The following is a 16,915-nucleotide window of genomic DNA, read 5'->3' as shown; positions in this document are numbered from 1 at the left end:
GCAAACTAGCGAGCCAGTCATGCTCTTCCCTCGCCCCCACCCTCCATCCAAAACCCAAATCCCCATTGCTTTGATTCAAGAATTCACTGAAATCTTGCAATTCCAAACCTAGGGAACAACCAGGAAGAGAATAATATTTTAAGGTCTGCTATTCAAACAAAATGAAATGCAAAGAAAAAAATATGGGGAAAGTTACAATTAAAAAAATTAAAAAACTTTTAATAGTAACTGAAAATAGTAAGAAAAAAAAAAATCCAACAAGTGCTTGGAAAAGACATGATGAAGTTAGAAGTCAGTTAAGTGCATAAATAAGACATTTCCATTACGAATATCAAGAGCCAGCACTGAATTCATACTTCATTTGCAATAGGAAAAAGAAAAAGCCAGCCACAGAAACTGCAGCTCTGCATTTGTCATGCCTCAAAGAGCTGAAAGGGGCACTCCTCCCTTCTCTATGAATTCACAGTCCTGCTGTCCCCCTTCTGCCCATTACATGTGGTTTAGCAGCTGATGTCCCTAAAGCACTTCAACATCGCTACTTCAAAGAGGGAAGAGAAAGAGCCTGGGAGCTGTTTTGAAAGAAAAATGAATGGAATCAGCACCAGTTTGTCCTAAACCGAGTTTACTATATCCCTAATCAGCTACAATAGCTCAAAAACATGCTTTTCCTGGAAATAAGTGACATTTTACGTTTGGTTGAAGAAGACACTAATTTGCAGTGATTATTTCTTTTTATAGTTCAGAACAACCTGCTTCTGGTGTGCATGCCTAGCTTGGTTTTGAAGAGATGCTATCCAATAAACTACCTGTGTTGAGGTGGTCATTTTTCCGTTTTACTCGTAGAAAGAAGATTACAGAGACCATTATTAGTGTGCATTATATTCCAAGACAATGCAAGCCACAGGGTAGTGCCCAGAAACAAACCAAGAGCAATAAATGAAGTTGGAAGTACAGCAAAACGAAACTCATTACTAAAAGTAGCCATTTGGCCAAGGGCGCTACTGCTAATGCCCATTAATTCTGGCAATGCATCGTTAGACTCTGAGTGGCCCTAAGTGGTCATAACTCTTATCCAGCCATGCAACACGTCTGCAGAAGTGATGTGAAATTTGGGTTTTATCTGGCTGATTGCACCTCTACGTGTAGAGCACACACATTTCTGCCCAGTTATCTCCTAGAAGTCATAAGAAGGAACTTGTGAACAGTAACAACTAAGAAAAAAAGAAAGGGAAAAATTATCTTTGAAAGTTCACGTTTGCCATTTAAGCACAAAATCTGCATGTATAAGATCTCTAGTGCTGCCAAAAATACTGAGCTTTTAATATTACTAAATGTACCTTCAGATTTTTATCAAACTGAAAAAAAAACACTGCTTCAGTACACACGACTTTCCCTGGAAGGTTAATTTCAGTGTGAGTACTAAGGAAAAAACCAACAGCAGTAATTCAACTGTTATTCCACATCACTACTATGAACAGTGCGGTCTGTATATGGAAGCTGTTGCAAGGACATGAGATTACACAGACACGTCACTCACCGTCGGTAAAAGATGTCAATCCAATGGAAATTTTCTCTACAATAAGCTTTCCAAACAGGCCAACAGCATACCCAGGGCTGCTGAGATCTCCCTATACCTTTCACAAGTCCCTTCCATGGCTGTTGAAAAACTGTCTCAAGTGTTACTAGATTGTAAATTGTGTCAAAAATAATAATAAAAATTCCTACAGACTTCTTCACCAACCAAAAAAAAAAGAAAGAAAGGAAATAAATATTTGTGACTCATTCCAACTGCCAAGCAGTCTGTGTTACAGAACAAAGCCAGGTCATACCAATAGAGCATTCAGTCTGTATCTTTATCTGAACAGGGATCAACAGCAAAAAAAATTTGCAAGATCTCCATATGGGATGGTTAGGTAATGACAAGAATAAGAAAAAGGCTTCAGGGGAACAAAAAACAGAAAGGGTACATAGGGAGATGAGATTGAGGTAGATAAAGAGAAGGAAACAACAAGCTTTTGGAATCAGCAAATCAAGAAAACAAATGAGTCGGATTCTGGGAGGTTGAAGACAGCAGAAAGTGACTCTTGTAGAAAAAGGACAATTGTGGAGCTCCCACTGCCAAGAGCTCAGTACAGACCTACACATCAGCTTCATTTTCAACAGGATGAAAACATACGTAATGGCACAGAGGGGTTTCCAAAGCCACATTCTTAATTGTCAATCTGGAACTTGGCCTCACACTGCATGACTGCTGCTTGAATGGATGGATTGGTTCTTCAAATTATTTCAGTAGTCCAATGAGACATCAAATACAGCAGTAAAGTTTCTTCTCTTCATGACTTTTTCTGGCTCTACTGTCTTTCTGAAATGCCTTTTCAGCCTCATTTTCACCTACACATTTTCTTCCTCAACCATCATCACCTGAGTTGACTTTTACTCTTCCCTTTTTTGGTCTACTGGGTGGGTTTAATTTTTGTTGTTGCTGTTAACACAACGTGCACCACAAGAATCAAAATCAATTTGTTTCTGCTTCACTTACATTTTGTTCTGAAGAAGCATTCTCTTGGAGGAGTCTTCTACAGCCTGCACTTCATAGGTCAAGCACTCTTAAAGCATGCAGGTCATGAAGCTGTGCTTATTGAATGCTTGGGTGCTCAAGCCTATCAGGATAATTTATTCACACAACTTAGCCCATGATTCTTCTACTTCTCCAAGAGCTGTTGAGATGCAGGTTAAAGCCTGATGAGTTGACTTGTACAATACTTTTCAGCTTCCACCTTTCCAGCAGGGCTTCTGGAGATGAACACGGGGGCCATGAAGCCTTGAAAAGTTAAGTCTTTCTAGATTAGATGACTAGCTCTTAGCAGAAAGGAGATAACAGAAAGGAGATTCGTTTTCCATCTCTAAAAAGCCTCAGGTAGTTTGCCCAACAGACGACTTACCGTAATCAGTCAAACAACAGTAGCAGTCAACAGCAGCTGAAGCTACTAAATTTTTTAAGCAAAATTTTTTTTTAACAATTTGGTCTTGGCATCCAGAAGCCATTCTTCCTTATCTAGAAGCTGGTAATACACTTCCATGATTCAAGGCAAGTCTTTAAGTTTAAGCTTACTGTGTGCACGGTTCCACCCTGTTGTCGTATGTTATTTCCCCACCAGTCTTGTGAACCCATTTCTGTAAACATTCGGGTGCTTATTGCTAAATATTTTCCCAGCAGTAGTTGATCCATGAGAAAAAAGAGCTGCCACTGATGGAAGAGGTGCAATAAATTTGTATCCCTCCTTAGTTAAGCTAAGCTTGCCAGGAAATTGCCTCAACATCGCGAAACGTCACTGCATAATCTAAGCCTAAATTAGCTGACTTCAGCAAAAGCAACGACCGTAGCCACAAAAACAAGATGTATGAATTCTCTGTACTGGGAGAAGCTCTCATCTTAAGAATTAAATGCAAGCCTGAAGAATTTTCATCATTCGGAAGAAAAGACAAACACAGACATAACTAAAGTTTTTTTAATGAAGGTTGTTTCCCTAATTTTGGTAAGTCTTATTTTATTCTTTGAGCTTCCCAGAATATCACGTACAAATCCAGTTACAAGTGCCCTGAAATGTAAATTGCATGGCTCTTTTTTATCTAAAAAGATTAAGGCAATTAGAAAACCTGTTAGAAACTACACATGCTGAGGTAAACATCTTTTTCAGGCCTTCCCATAAAGACCATATCAAGGAAAACAAAATTCACAGACTACCAGAGTACCACTAGAGGAATGATGGACTGTATAGTCTCAAAACACCTCTCCGTAGTATTATGGGTTAGGACAAGAAGCGTGTACTCCGTATCAGATGCACACCTGATGTAAAACCTCTCCAATCTCCTGCCTTTCCAATCTACAACAGGAGGTGGAAGACGTGTTTTGGATCTGTGAAGAGGCGTACAGTATGTCAGAACTACAAAGCAAGGATTGTACAGGGTTCTTTATTGACATGCAATCTTCAAATACTTTACAAAATATAAGACTAAGTTAAGGAAAGCAATGCTGCGCATCCAGAAGAAACACAGATGTTCAGAAAAAATATTAAAACAAAAAACCACATGTATAAAACTATGAAGTTATTGTTTCACTTGTCTCTTTCCAAGTCACTATTTAAGGAAAAGAAGAAGCATTTGCCTTGGAAACAAATCTGTCTTGACACTTTTGGAGTTTTATGTTCTACTTTTCAGGCAACACTCTACAAATGATAGAAGAGTACACAAACGCAAACCCAAAGTCCTAAGCTACTACAAGTCTGCTGTCAGATCTTACCAAGGTTACTCATCCTGTGTTCCCATCCATAAAACAGAGGTCACTCATATGTATACATACTTGTTAAGTTTCACGACTACAGAATGTCCCAAAGCCGCAGATAAAAATGTCCCACATAAGTACACCATACAGTCATTAACAGATAATTTTAACTCTAGCCTGTCTTACACATCAGAAATACAGCTCTGTACGTATCTAGCAGCTAAGCGCAGTATCATAAAAAAGACCACAGCATTTAGGACAAAAATCATATAAACACAATGCCATTTTAATGCCTAAGTCATAAAATAAGTATTAGGAAGCTTCAAAGCATGAGAAGTACTCCTCCCCCACCAAAAAAAAAATAAAAATAAAAAAAAAGCAAAACACAAGAACAATTTAAGCTTTCTCCAAAGTATCAAGAATACATTTAATCGAAAAAATAATTAACAATAAAACTCAAACAACCGCCAACAATGAATAAGCCAAAAGCTAAACAGAAGAATTGCCTTAGAATAAGTCCTAGATTTGCTACGGAACTTCTAATCTTCGTGACACACATTAATTCAACACTGGGGACTACCAAATGAAGAACAGAAAGGTAATTTTACCTCCACTGAAGCTTGAAAGTGATCAGTGTTTAACAGTCAACTAGTACCCATTCAAACGGCACATGAAATCATGACAGCTCTCTGATTTGTCTTTCCTCCAAGTCCCATACCCTCCTGGCACTCCCTGTATAGCTCAGCCACCATAATTTGCTAGCAGAAGTTACCCACGGGATATGTTCGGGGACGATACCTGATTGGAGTGCTGTCATCTGCATTTCTGGTTCCAGCAGCGTCATGCTGATCCTTTTCTCAACAGTTACAATCCCTTAAAGATTCGCTTTACATACAGTATAGATAAAGACAGGCAAAAAAAAAAAAAAAAGAAAAAAAATCCACAAAGACCTATCAACTTTAACCTCGTTCAATATTTGCAAGAAATTCTCATCCTCATGATGAAAACTGTGCCTACTGAGAAAGCTCAGCTTTTCAACATGCAGTTCTCTGCTTATTCACAACAGGCAAGTTGGAACAGCCCAGAATCAAATTACTGCTAGGAGAAAAATGAATACTCCAAGGGGAACGCAAGATGTGTAGTTTGCAGAAGTAAGGTCCGCCCCTTGATGCTCTGCAAGGGGAAGGAAAGGGGGAGGAAGGGGTCGGATATAAGAACTGGCAGTTTTTTCTCCTTTTAAAAGAGGAGGATGACGTCTTGGGTAGACTTTCAAATCCCCTAAGGGGCTCTGCTGATGAGGCAACTTCATTCCAAGGACAAGGAGACCCAGTGTTAACATAAACACGCAGTCATCCTCAGCTTAGAAACAACATGGCCAAAAACACATACATCCTGCCTGTAACATGACCAAAGCCATATACATCCAGCCACTTTTTGCCAATCTTCACCAGTCGTTTGTCTTGCTAATTGTATTGTTTCCCCTAGCCCTTATCAAACCCCATTGCTAGGCACTAAACCTGAGCTACTGTACCAAAGGACTGGAAGATCTTCCAAATAGGTGGTAGCATCTGTTTCTTAAAAAAACAAACACACAAACAAAAGCAAAACACCCTTTCTCCTTCATACTTTCCCCATCCTGGATCACAGCCTCCTTCCAACCTGTCTGCAGGTTAAAAAAAAATTACGCTGTTTCCCAAATTCAGATTCAAAAGGTTGGGGATATTGGATAAAACTTTCAGAGTCAAATATTTCTTGAGATTAACAGATAAAAAAATAGAACCAAGTCTTTCCTCACTAGGTGATTCTAGCTCCCAACAGAAAGGAAATTCAATTTCAGTCTCTGAAGAGTCTCAAGTAATTTGCCCTAAAGATAATTAAATTATCCGAAACTAATTCCAACACCTGTGTCCCCAGAGCAGCTTTCCCTTATTCCCCACCATTCCCAAGATTCATTGTCACTTCTCGTTAGGTCACCTGCAAGTAAGTAACTGCACATTGCTTGCATCAAGCCCAAAAACACATTAAGCCCTGCATCAAAGATAAAGACCAATTTTCGCATTTAAAATCCTTTGGAGCAAGTCCAAATCCTTCCCCCATTGCATCAGTACTCACGAAAGCCAGGAACTGGGTGTGCAAAATGGCTTTTGCACTGATTTCTGAGCCCTCCAAACCTAAGTCCCGTCAGGGTTTCTGTAATACTCGGATGCAAGAGCTCCCCAGCAGCTGCTCGACAGCTGAGAGAGAACACGGCAGGTTTTAGCACCACATCTTCCTTCCCCTCCGCAAACACATCTGGGGCTTCAAAGGAGGCAGCAGAAACTCATTTGGGGACTTTAAACAGCACAGGAAAATCCCTTGCTGTGATGATATTGTAATATTAATCTGATTTCCAAACTCCTTACATCAGTAACGTGTTGTGGAAGGACAAAAATCAGCTCATTTGGCCTTCTGTCATAGTCAAACGCTACCTATGTGGTTTTGGATTCACAACCAGACTTCCAATAAATAGCCAGCCTAAGTGGTAATTCTTGTCCTTATGGAAAGGATCCACAATGGAAAACCGTATCCTGAGAATGTAGGAAACATGACCAAAATGAGTCATTTCAACACCTATTGTGAATATCTGCATTCATCCAGAATGAAGGGAACTGCCCATGTTCAGCAAATGCACGCTTATTTTTCTGGCGATACGTGGAAATACAAAGGGAAGCGGTGTGAGCAAAGAGGAAAAGCACTCTGCTACAGGGCCCAGGAGCATCACGTAGCTCCCTGAAGAAGGCATGTGTGAATTCTCAGTGACTACGGGCAGCAGAAATTTAAGGCATCAAGCAGGACAAACCAAAACAACGTGACTGTACAGAAAGAAGCAAACAAGAAGTGACAAAAAAGCAAACTTTTTAATGTCTAAGGCAAGAAAGCGTGTGACAAGTCTCCACGGATGAGTAAATGTGTCACGTTGTTTTTGGAGAGCCAACTCGCTTCAGATGGCGTCGTATGCACAGCCCTTTGAAAACACGTGGTTTGCCTTGCCACAAAGAAACCTCTTCGTTGACCTGGAACCTCAAGCTGCATTACTGCAGTACGAACGCAGAAGGAAATGTACACAGATAACTGAATATTAATAATATTAGCAGAATGGCAGGGTGTTGGTTGGTTTGTTTTAAAGTTCAGAGGTAACAAGAACTCTTGTAGGCCCATATGACTGCATGCTGCTTATCTGAGATGAAGACGGCACTACCTGATGCCTTCAGCCGGAGATTTCTTCACTACACCTCGTGGTAACGCACTGATTGTAGAGGACAGCTGCAGCCTGCAGAACTAGCTGATAGCATCCTAATATAAACAAATTATAGAAAACTTGACATTTTTCATAAGGAAAGCTGCACATTACAGAAACAGGCCATCACCCAAGCTATGATTCAGTTTGCCAAGTACTAGCAGCGTGTGACTGTTGTGAAATGATGAAAATCTTGTGTGAAGCAGCCACTCACTATTTAAGTAGGACAGAGTCCTGCAGAACGGCGTTCTCCCTCTACAGAATCAGACCTCCTTTCCCCATTACTACCCTTAAAACAGCAAAACCCAAGAGACCTTATTTACATAAGCAAAACAACTGCCCGAATCTGGGTCTGACTTGTTCAGCAAACAGTTTAAATTCTCCCAGAAGTGTTTTATTTAATAACTATCAAATCGTATGTCTACATATTCATCCATCAGCCCTCAACCTTGAAACCTCAAAGGCAAAATGGAGCAAGAAAGTAACTGGAAAGGAGAGACAGAAGAGAGGGATATCACAAGCCAGTGACGGGGAGGGCATTATAATCACGTTAACTTGATGGGGAGCAAACAAAAACTGCGTTGAGAGCTAACTTGTTAAAGCCACCACATTAAAGCTGCCTTTGGCATTACTCCCTCCGGCTCAACTATTCCCCCATCGCTATTTAAAAGTTTGTTTGTTTTAAATATTTTAAGAGATTACCACTTCTCAGTCGTTTAGTAGCTCCCATCAGGAGCAGGCCAGTCACTTCCATCATGCTCTGAATCTCATAGCTCTATCAGAAATTTTCAGACAGCATACTAAATTTATAGTCCCCTGGGACATTAAGTCTCTTAGCACAAATCTATCCAAGATAGACTGGTTGTTTTTATTCTAACAAGCATTCCTCTTACTCACACAAAAGAGAAAACAGGCAGCCTCGCTGGAATGTGTGTGAAGGACAGATCAGAGAAAGCTATATATTTCCTGTCTTTGTTACAATACAGACTTAAGCATCTTTGTCACACATAAATTCTGGATGAGGCAGAAACCATCACTTGGTAATTAACTGCCACTAAGTCACATCATTCCAGAAATCCTCCACACAGCAGAGCAGAAAAGAAAATTGAGCAAACAATTTCAGAATGATTTTGTCAACACAGAGAAAAAAAAGTTTTTTCAGGAATAAAATCAACTCTTGTTGATAAACACAGACGCCCACCTTCAAGTCACAACACGCACTTTTTAAAAGGATAGCTTTGTGTCATTTTATAAAAACACTGATAATGTTTTTAAAGTCACAATAGCAAGAAGACAATTACAACGTTTGCAAAAACATCTTAGTAAGTTATATTTAAAAATAATTTCTGAATCTGACTGCATTCAGTGCAACAATTCAGGATGGGAATGGGCAAGAGGCAGGAGACAGGAACACAAACCCTAACAAAATAATTATAGGAGCAATCACCCACACAATTCTTTAAAGTAAAACCAGGTGCCCTGATACTTCTGTCTTTTGACAGTAAACGAACACAGGCACTAAATTAGCTCCTTAGAATCATTAAAAAAAAGTTCAACACTGCAATTTGTAAATGGCTATAATCTCCAGCAGCTTATGTGGCAATAATTAATCCCATGCTTTGTACAGGATGAGACCTTCACAGCAATGGGAGTACCTTCGAATCCATAAAGCACATGCCTGTTACATGACTTCAAGTCATACTGAAATTCCACACATCCCAGCTAGGCTCCTTACCCCCGGTACATATGTAGGCACTTTGTAGAAGGCAAGCATCCCAGATCAAGTAAACCCCCAAAAACTGACAAGCCGGCACAAGTTTTGTCCAAACCTGTAATCACAAAATGCAACAGTTCATCTGAAAGAATGTTACCCAACCTTAAAGAGGCCTACAGGGAGAAGCAGCAGGCCAGTGGTAGACTTCTAACACCATGTTTTTCATGATCAGTGCACAGAGGTAACTATGAATTCACCTGGGGAATACGGGTCAATATGAGAAGGTCAATAAGCTAGGGAAGTAATTATAATTTAAAATAAAGCTAAACAGAAAGACAATCTTGATTAGAAGTGATCAAACTGCACAAGATTATATATTCATAGCCTGTTACGTTCTCTTTTTTTTCTTTAACCACATTCATCAGAGCCTTGTTGTCAACCTTGCCCTAAGGGTTGGGAAAGCTTATCTTGGCATTTTACTACAGGTGACTAAAAAAATAAAAAGAAATCAAGGTAACTGCTTCAAATGACTCTGTAATGACCTTTTTTGGCCTGTGTTACAAGAATGAGTCAGTCCTGGTAATCTCTCATCATTTAAGAAAGTTGTGGGATCAAGGCCTTGATGAACATAGATTAAAAAAAAAGAAGAAATGGAATGTGAAATTCAGGTAAAAAAAAAATTCACTGTGAGGCAAAAAGGCAAATTAAGTAACTACACTTAAATACTCCATTAAGCTTAATGCCTGCGTAGAGCCTAGTAAAGGCATCAAAATATTTTACTAACACCTTGCCCCATTTGGTTTCCTTGCAGAGAAGTGTCAAAAAAAAATTCTTATCTATCTGTTACGTTCCAGTCCTTCACACACAGGCTTAAAGGCTTTTGTCTCATTTTAATTTAGTATAATTTAATGACAACTATCCAGGCAACATGTTTGAAGTCTTTACACTCATTTAACCAGGGATCTACAAGGATAATGTGCAGCTGGGGTAAGAGGGAAGAACACGAAGTGGAGCCCGAGCCTGAAAAAACACAAAACAAACCAGAAGCCCCCCAGAAACAGCCTGTTGCTGCTCTCCAGTTCTCTACAAGCAGTCAGAAAGAAATTTGTTGTCCTGGGGCATGTGGCAGCATGTGTATACAGCACTGCACTCCCAGTTCTCCCATGGGATACACAATCCATGATGCTTTACATGCCAAAGAAATTTCTAATTTTACCTCAGCTAATAGCTCACATTCCGGAACCACTGCCCGAAGTAACAAATTCAGTGCAGATCCACGTAGTATTTTGCTACAGACATCTACAGATAGGAGAGACCTCCTGGCAGGAAAAGTTACAGAAAGGGTTAAGCAGTAAAGCATAAGGAGTAAGCTGAGCTGTGAGTCAGCAATGCCTGTCTGGAACTGCAAACAGGAGACCCTTTGACACACATCGGCAGCTTCCAGCAAGCCTCTGGTTTTACCATCTCCTCCCCTCCTAGCAGCACTCGTCTCGAGTCTTCCTCATACCTTGAATTCGGCAGATTGTCACAGGAGCAGTTGCACAGCACCAGATAGGCTTCTACAGCCACCCCGGATGGCTGAAATGCTTAAGCAGATTGCCATCTCGACTAACAGATCGTCTCTAAAGGTTGTTTGAAGCTAAAGGCATAGCAACAAAGATGCATCGTGTAAAAAAAAAAAAAAAAAACACTTTAAGAAGCTCAAAAGCTTTCAACAGGTGTGCAGTTTCTTCCCCAAAATAACTTAAAATTTCCCATTTGGGAGAACAAGTTTATCGACTCAAAACACATCAGCTACGTTCCTCAACAACTTGACTTGCTAAACCAAGTCTCCTTTTATGCCACCACAGTTTGCAGATAACCATATTTCAACAGCACTTTTTAGCCCCACAATACTTGAATGTACACACAAGCAGCATATAACGTAACATATTACACCCTGGTAGAAAAAAAAATACACTGTATACATCTGGAGATAAGGTCAGGTAGTCTACACCAGGGACTTTGGACTTTATGCCTTGAGTGAAAAGCTGCACCTCCAGCAGTATAATTCCCACTATTGTGCTGAGCACTGATAAAGCATCAGCTCCGAAGAGACCCACCTAATGAGTCATTTCCGGGAATATCCTCATTTTCTTTGGCAAAAGCTAGGTAGAGGTGCTCCATTTCAGATACTTTTCAAATCCAATTGTATTTTACCTGTTCCAGTCAAGTAGATTGGCAGCCCCCAATGACAGAGCTTCAAGGCTGAGCCCGTAAAAGTAACATTATTTTGACAGACAAAAACCATCTATTTTCTGTAAAGCATTCCTATCATACCATTTTTCAAATCTATTCAAACAACTGAATTACACATAGACTCTAATTTTTCTTTAACAGAGATATTCTTTTCTCTGACCATAACAAATGCTGTTTTGACCCATTTTTATCTATTCAAGGTGCTGCTACAAGGTTCCTTTTTCAAACTAGGCACTCGTAGCAGTTCCAACACTAGCAACCCTTTCCTTGTGGCATCAAGAGTAAACTGTTCCCATTTCCAGACCTTTTGTCATGTCTTGCTCACTACAAAGGGAAGAATCCTGCCTCTTCACAGTGTCACCTCCAGTTGGCCAGCTGTCAGGTTTTGGAAACAGAAGACTTGTATGCTTTTCCCATGCTGCCTTCAAGTCCTCTACCACATTCAAAACTACCTCATCTAATTCTCATTAGAAATACCTCTGTGTCAGCATAGCTATAAAATACCCAAGTCTACCACTAGTTGAGATGTGCTGAGATCAGAGTCCACCATACTAACATTGCATTTCCTTCTCTTTTACTTTCTACTAACCTTTATCTCCATCTGCTGTCTTTTATCTCGTACTTAGAGGACTGCAAACATTAAGGATTATTAGCTTTTTGTTCTGTTTTGCAGATTCCAGCTTCACCATTTTTACGGCCTTTAAAAGCAGAAGGATGGCATAATGTATATGAACAAGAAAACTCTTTATCCTCTTAAAAACAATACTGAAGGTTGAAGCTAATTCTTCCAACTAGCAAAACACTAATACACTTTTCAGGGAAGGGGGCACGCTCAGCTTCTGGAGCTAAAGAGCCAAGCATGTCAAGTGAGGTATCCTTCCAACCCAAAATACTGTCCTACTGTTCATGGATTCGAAATCAGTTCAGCAGACACATTCAGTACTGGCTATAAAGCCACCCCAGCGCTCCCCAGCATTTCCAGTATGCTGCGACACACAACTCTGTATAATGTATGTAATGCAACATATAACACCAGGCATTATAAAGCACGCAGGAGTCAACCATCCTGAGGTCGACAGCATCAAAAGTTGGTAACAAGCAATTCACACTGCAACAATTGCATACAAAGCCCTTCACACTGCCAACAGCCACCAACACATACCCCAGAGGGCAGAGTAATGGAAGATGACCAAAAGGAATTCACAGGCAGAAGCCATCAGTTATCAAACTGTTTTACCAGTCAGTCACAGGATGGTACTGAATACGGAGAGTTTTATGGCAGGCTGGTGATTTTGAGCTTCACACAGTTCACATTCTCCCAACGTCAGAAAATGTCACCGAATCACAGAATCATTTAGGTTGGAAAAGATCTAAGATCATCAAGTCCAATTATTAACCTAGCACTGCCAACTCTATCACTAAACCGTGTCCCTAAGCACATCTACACATCCTTTAAATACCTCCACCAGGGTTAGTGACTCAACCACTTCCCTGGGCAGCCTGCTCCAATGCTTCACAACCCTTCCAGTGAAGAAATTTTTCCTAATATCCAAACTAAACCTCACCTGGTGCCACTCAAAGCCATTTCCCCTTGTCCTAGACTAGTTAATTGTCCAAGCTAGTTGCTTGAGAAAAGAGACCAACTCCCACCCCGCCACAACCTCCTCTGAGGTAGTCGTAGAAAGCGGTTACGTCTTTCCCGAGCCTCCTTTTCTCCAGGCTAAATACCCCACTTCCCTCAGCTGCTCCTCAGACTTGTTCTCCAGACCCTTCACCAGCTTTGTCGCCCTTCTTTGGACGTGCTCCAAATGCACCTCGATGTCCTTCTACTAGTGATGGGCCCAAAACCTAACACAGTATTCAAGGCACAGCCTTACCAAGGGACCCTATATTCTGCCACTACTGTCAGTCAGAAAACAGTTTGAGGGATTCATACAACTCTTCATATACTACCTACAACTTGAGATATACATGCTGGTCATTCTCACTCCAGGATTTTGAAGGCCTACTGGGGTATTTCATTGTTAACTCCAGGTCTTGTCCCTCTTTCTAACAAGTCTGACAGAACTTTTCAGACATCTGCAGTGACAAAGATTATCCACCCCGATAATGTACAGACCAAAGTGTCATAGAAAAATGTACAGATCCTTGATGGCTGTAGTCAGAGGATGAGTTAACACTTCCTTTGATTGCCTCTCGGCCTTGCACAACTTTTGGTCACCACAAGCACATGGATGTTTGCAAGTTGTTTCTGGTATTCATCTACAACAACCTACCTGCGTTTATCACTAGACTCTCTGGAACTTCTACAGCAACATCAGTCACTCCCATCTAACAACGGGAATCGGTTTTGTCAACTCAACATGTACCACACCAACACCGCGATACGTCCCGTAAGCCTACCATTGAAGACGTACTGCATGAGACCCACGTTCGTGGCACCACTTACCATTCTTTCTTTCACTGAGCGGAGGAAGGTTGGGGTTTCGGCCATGATGGAGGCTGAGGGTCAGCTCGGGCTGCAAGGAGAGCTCCTGCAGCTCATTGGCAACAGCTTCGCTCTGCGGGCTGGGGGCCGCCGAAAGGGACACCAGCACCGGCTCATCATCATTTTCGCCAGCCCCTCCTCCGTCCAGCCCATTTCCAGCAATGACGGAAGGGGGCAGGCACACCACGCCGGAGAAATCCACTTTGGCTTTCGTGATGGCAACCTACAAGACAAATAAATAAAAAAATAATAAAAATGGATAAATACCAGTCTTAACCCACACCTCCAGTTCACTATGGCACCTCCATATCCTTGAGAAACAGGCTCTTTAGCACAGTGTTTGTGTTATCGTTCTCAACTGAGACACATCTAGTGATCGAAACTTGCTAAACTCACCAGCTGATAAACTTGCACATGCCTCCAACAGGGTCACCACAGAAACTACTAATAAAACTACAGATTATCATAATTTTCTTCAAAACTTAAGAGAAAGTGATCTCAGCTTTTGGTACTTCATGAACCAAATCTTGAGAATCACCACAAAGTCACCGTACTCCAGCTTCCAGCAAAGTCATCCTATTTAGCATCTTGCTGAACTCCTGATTACTCTTTTTATACCAACAACAGTGTTTTAAGAGGACAACTGTCAATTTGAAATCCAGTCAGGTAAAGTAATCCTTCATACCTAACCTGGAAGGACAGCTGAGTACGAATGAGGATTTTTAAATAATCTAATTTGCATTTCAAAAAATAATTCTCTTGCCCTGTTCTTTCTTTCCCCATCACTACCAGTGACAATGAATGCAAGAAAAATATTATATAAAAAGTACACAGAAAAGTTTTCCTGTCTAAAGCCTTGTCTACCGTAACTGAAGTGTGCAATATATAAGGGGGTTTAATGATTAAACTAACAAGTTGATCTCATTTTTTTGTATTTCCATAGTTCTTTAAAGAATTATTTAAAAGCCAACATTACGTTGAAGTTAAAGTTCTTTTACGTCCAGTAATTTAAACAGAAACAAACCAGCTGGAAGCCTCCAGTGGAATGGTTACTGTGTTAACAGTTAAACAGCAACAGGGAGTACACCAGGACAATCATATTTGGGTTTGATTAATGAAGATGAAAGGTTCCTGCTTCGCAGTATGCTGCTTCTTCACCCAGCCAAAACTCAGAAGACTACCACTATCAACTCCACTGCACCAGAGGCACGTTAAGAAGCAAAAAACTCTCCCAGAGGCTAACCTTCAGCTTCAGGAAGACGGAGGTAGAGCTAGCTGCACAGCAGCTCAGGAAAAAACAGCTGGCAATCTTCCAGAAATCGATCAGAATGTGCAGACTTGGACAAACACCTTTAACAATACTTTTTTTTTTTATTAAGAACTCCCCACTTAACACCCATAGTTAACCTGAATGCGTGTGACAACATTCAACACATTAATAGCTGATAAAGTAGTTCAAATACTCATTTTCCCTGCTTTCATTTCAGTTTCGTACTTCATTTGATTAGTCATGTTTGCTCTGTTGTGCACAGATCAGGATAAGTGGCAGTACATTTGTCTCAAAAACTTGTTCAGTATATACTGAAGGCAGCAATAAGCATTTCTGGCACCAAACACATGCTATTTCATCCCTGCTGTCACACATTCAGTCCCAGGATCCTGTGTCACGATCTGAGGAGAAGCAGGGAAAAGCGTGGAGGAAGAAAAGAAAAGGAAACAAAAGCCACTAACCGAAGCTGGTGCTCGTTAAAACAAAACAAATGAGACTGAGCCAAAGCTTACTGCCATACAAAGTATTTGCTTTTCTTCAGTTACAATTTGGCTAGAATGCGCCTGCCTCCTCCTTGATGGATTTCCTGTCCAAGGCAAACACTGCTCACATCCATTTGAGAGAAAAATTTAACGGTAATCTGCAACAAGGAAAAAAAAAATGGGATTGTGCCCTTCTTCTCTTTGCACTGGATACAAAAAGCCTGGAAACGTGTGCCCTTAAAACACAGATTTCGAATAATAGTTCAGTAAGCTACAGCAATCCTTGCAACAGCTAGAAAGAGTTAAATCATGGCCAACACACTTGGCCCCAGGCCCTGTCCCTGTAGTGATGGGAGGCCTGGGGAAAGGGGCTAAAAGGAAGATTATGTGCTCAGATAGGGGGCTGGCTGGTATGGACCGCTTACACCCATCCTACGGGGGCTAAAGCCTATTTGTTTTCTCAAAGGAGATGCACTGGAGGCATTACACCTTGTCTGGTACCAAATGAGTTCAGTCAGATCATGCAAGAGGACAAGAGGAAGCAGGTCTGAACCCACAGACAGGTGACAGGCATCTAACACCTACCCAGCAAGGATTTAGGATGGCAGGAGGCTCAACCACCATCCCAATCCATCCCAGAAAAGAAAAAGAGGCCCTCCTTCAAGAAGAATTTCAGATGTCTCAAATTCATAAGAGCTGCCTCAGCTAGGAAAATAGGAAATGTATTTAGGAACTTGTAACACGTTGGATTTTCTGTTTAACAGGGATTTGCATGAAGTAGGACAATCACATTTCAAACACCATTTTAACAACAGCACTGTAAAGCAGAATCTGGTTTCCTGATCTAGGTATATCCACGTTAGCCAGTGCATTGAACCCTACACCCTGTATGTAACAGCACAGCACCAAGCAGCAGTAAAAGCAGCCTAACCTGTGCGTCAGTTTAATATGCAACTCTGAGCAGTACCAAACCAACTGGTGTTAATTGATATTGGGGTCATAAAGAGAGTTTCTCTAGCAAATTGGCCAAGAGAACTTCAGCGCAGGCCTCGGATCATCACTGGGGTTGATGCTTGCAGGTTGAAAACTTGCAGGTTTCTTAACTGATGCAGAAGATGTCACAGATGGGAGGTGTCTTCTTAATCCTAGCTGGCATGCCATTCA

At 40.9% G+C, this 16,915-nt stretch overlaps 1 protein-coding gene across 2 annotated transcripts in view; it reads right to left on the bottom strand.

Moving 5' to 3' along the window:
- Window positions 1-16,915, bottom strand: part of MRTFA (myocardin related transcription factor A) — a 91,759-nt gene that overhangs the window by 60,284 nt on the left and 14,560 nt on the right. The window contains exon 3 of one of the 2 annotated variants that reach the window (XM_072037253.1): window positions 13,961-14,222. Coding sequence is in view for 1 of the 2 variants with exons in the window: in XM_072037246.1 (XP_071893347.1) it covers window positions 5,081-5,126 (46 nt within the window). In the remaining variant the exon portion in view is untranslated. Of the gene's footprint in view, window positions 1-5,080; window positions 5,369-13,960; window positions 14,223-16,915 lie in introns of those variants that run through there. The other variant, XM_072037246.1, reaches the window with a different exon arrangement.

The sequence above is a fragment of the Anas platyrhynchos genome, chromosome 1, assembly GCF_047663525.1.
Source record: "Anas platyrhynchos isolate ZD024472 breed Pekin duck chromosome 1, IASCAAS_PekinDuck_T2T, whole genome shotgun sequence".
Classification (NCBI taxonomy): domain Eukaryota; kingdom Metazoa; phylum Chordata; class Aves; order Anseriformes; family Anatidae; genus Anas; species Anas platyrhynchos.
The sequence above is the reverse complement of the archived record's forward strand: the minus strand, read 5'-3'. Positions and strand labels throughout refer to the sequence as shown.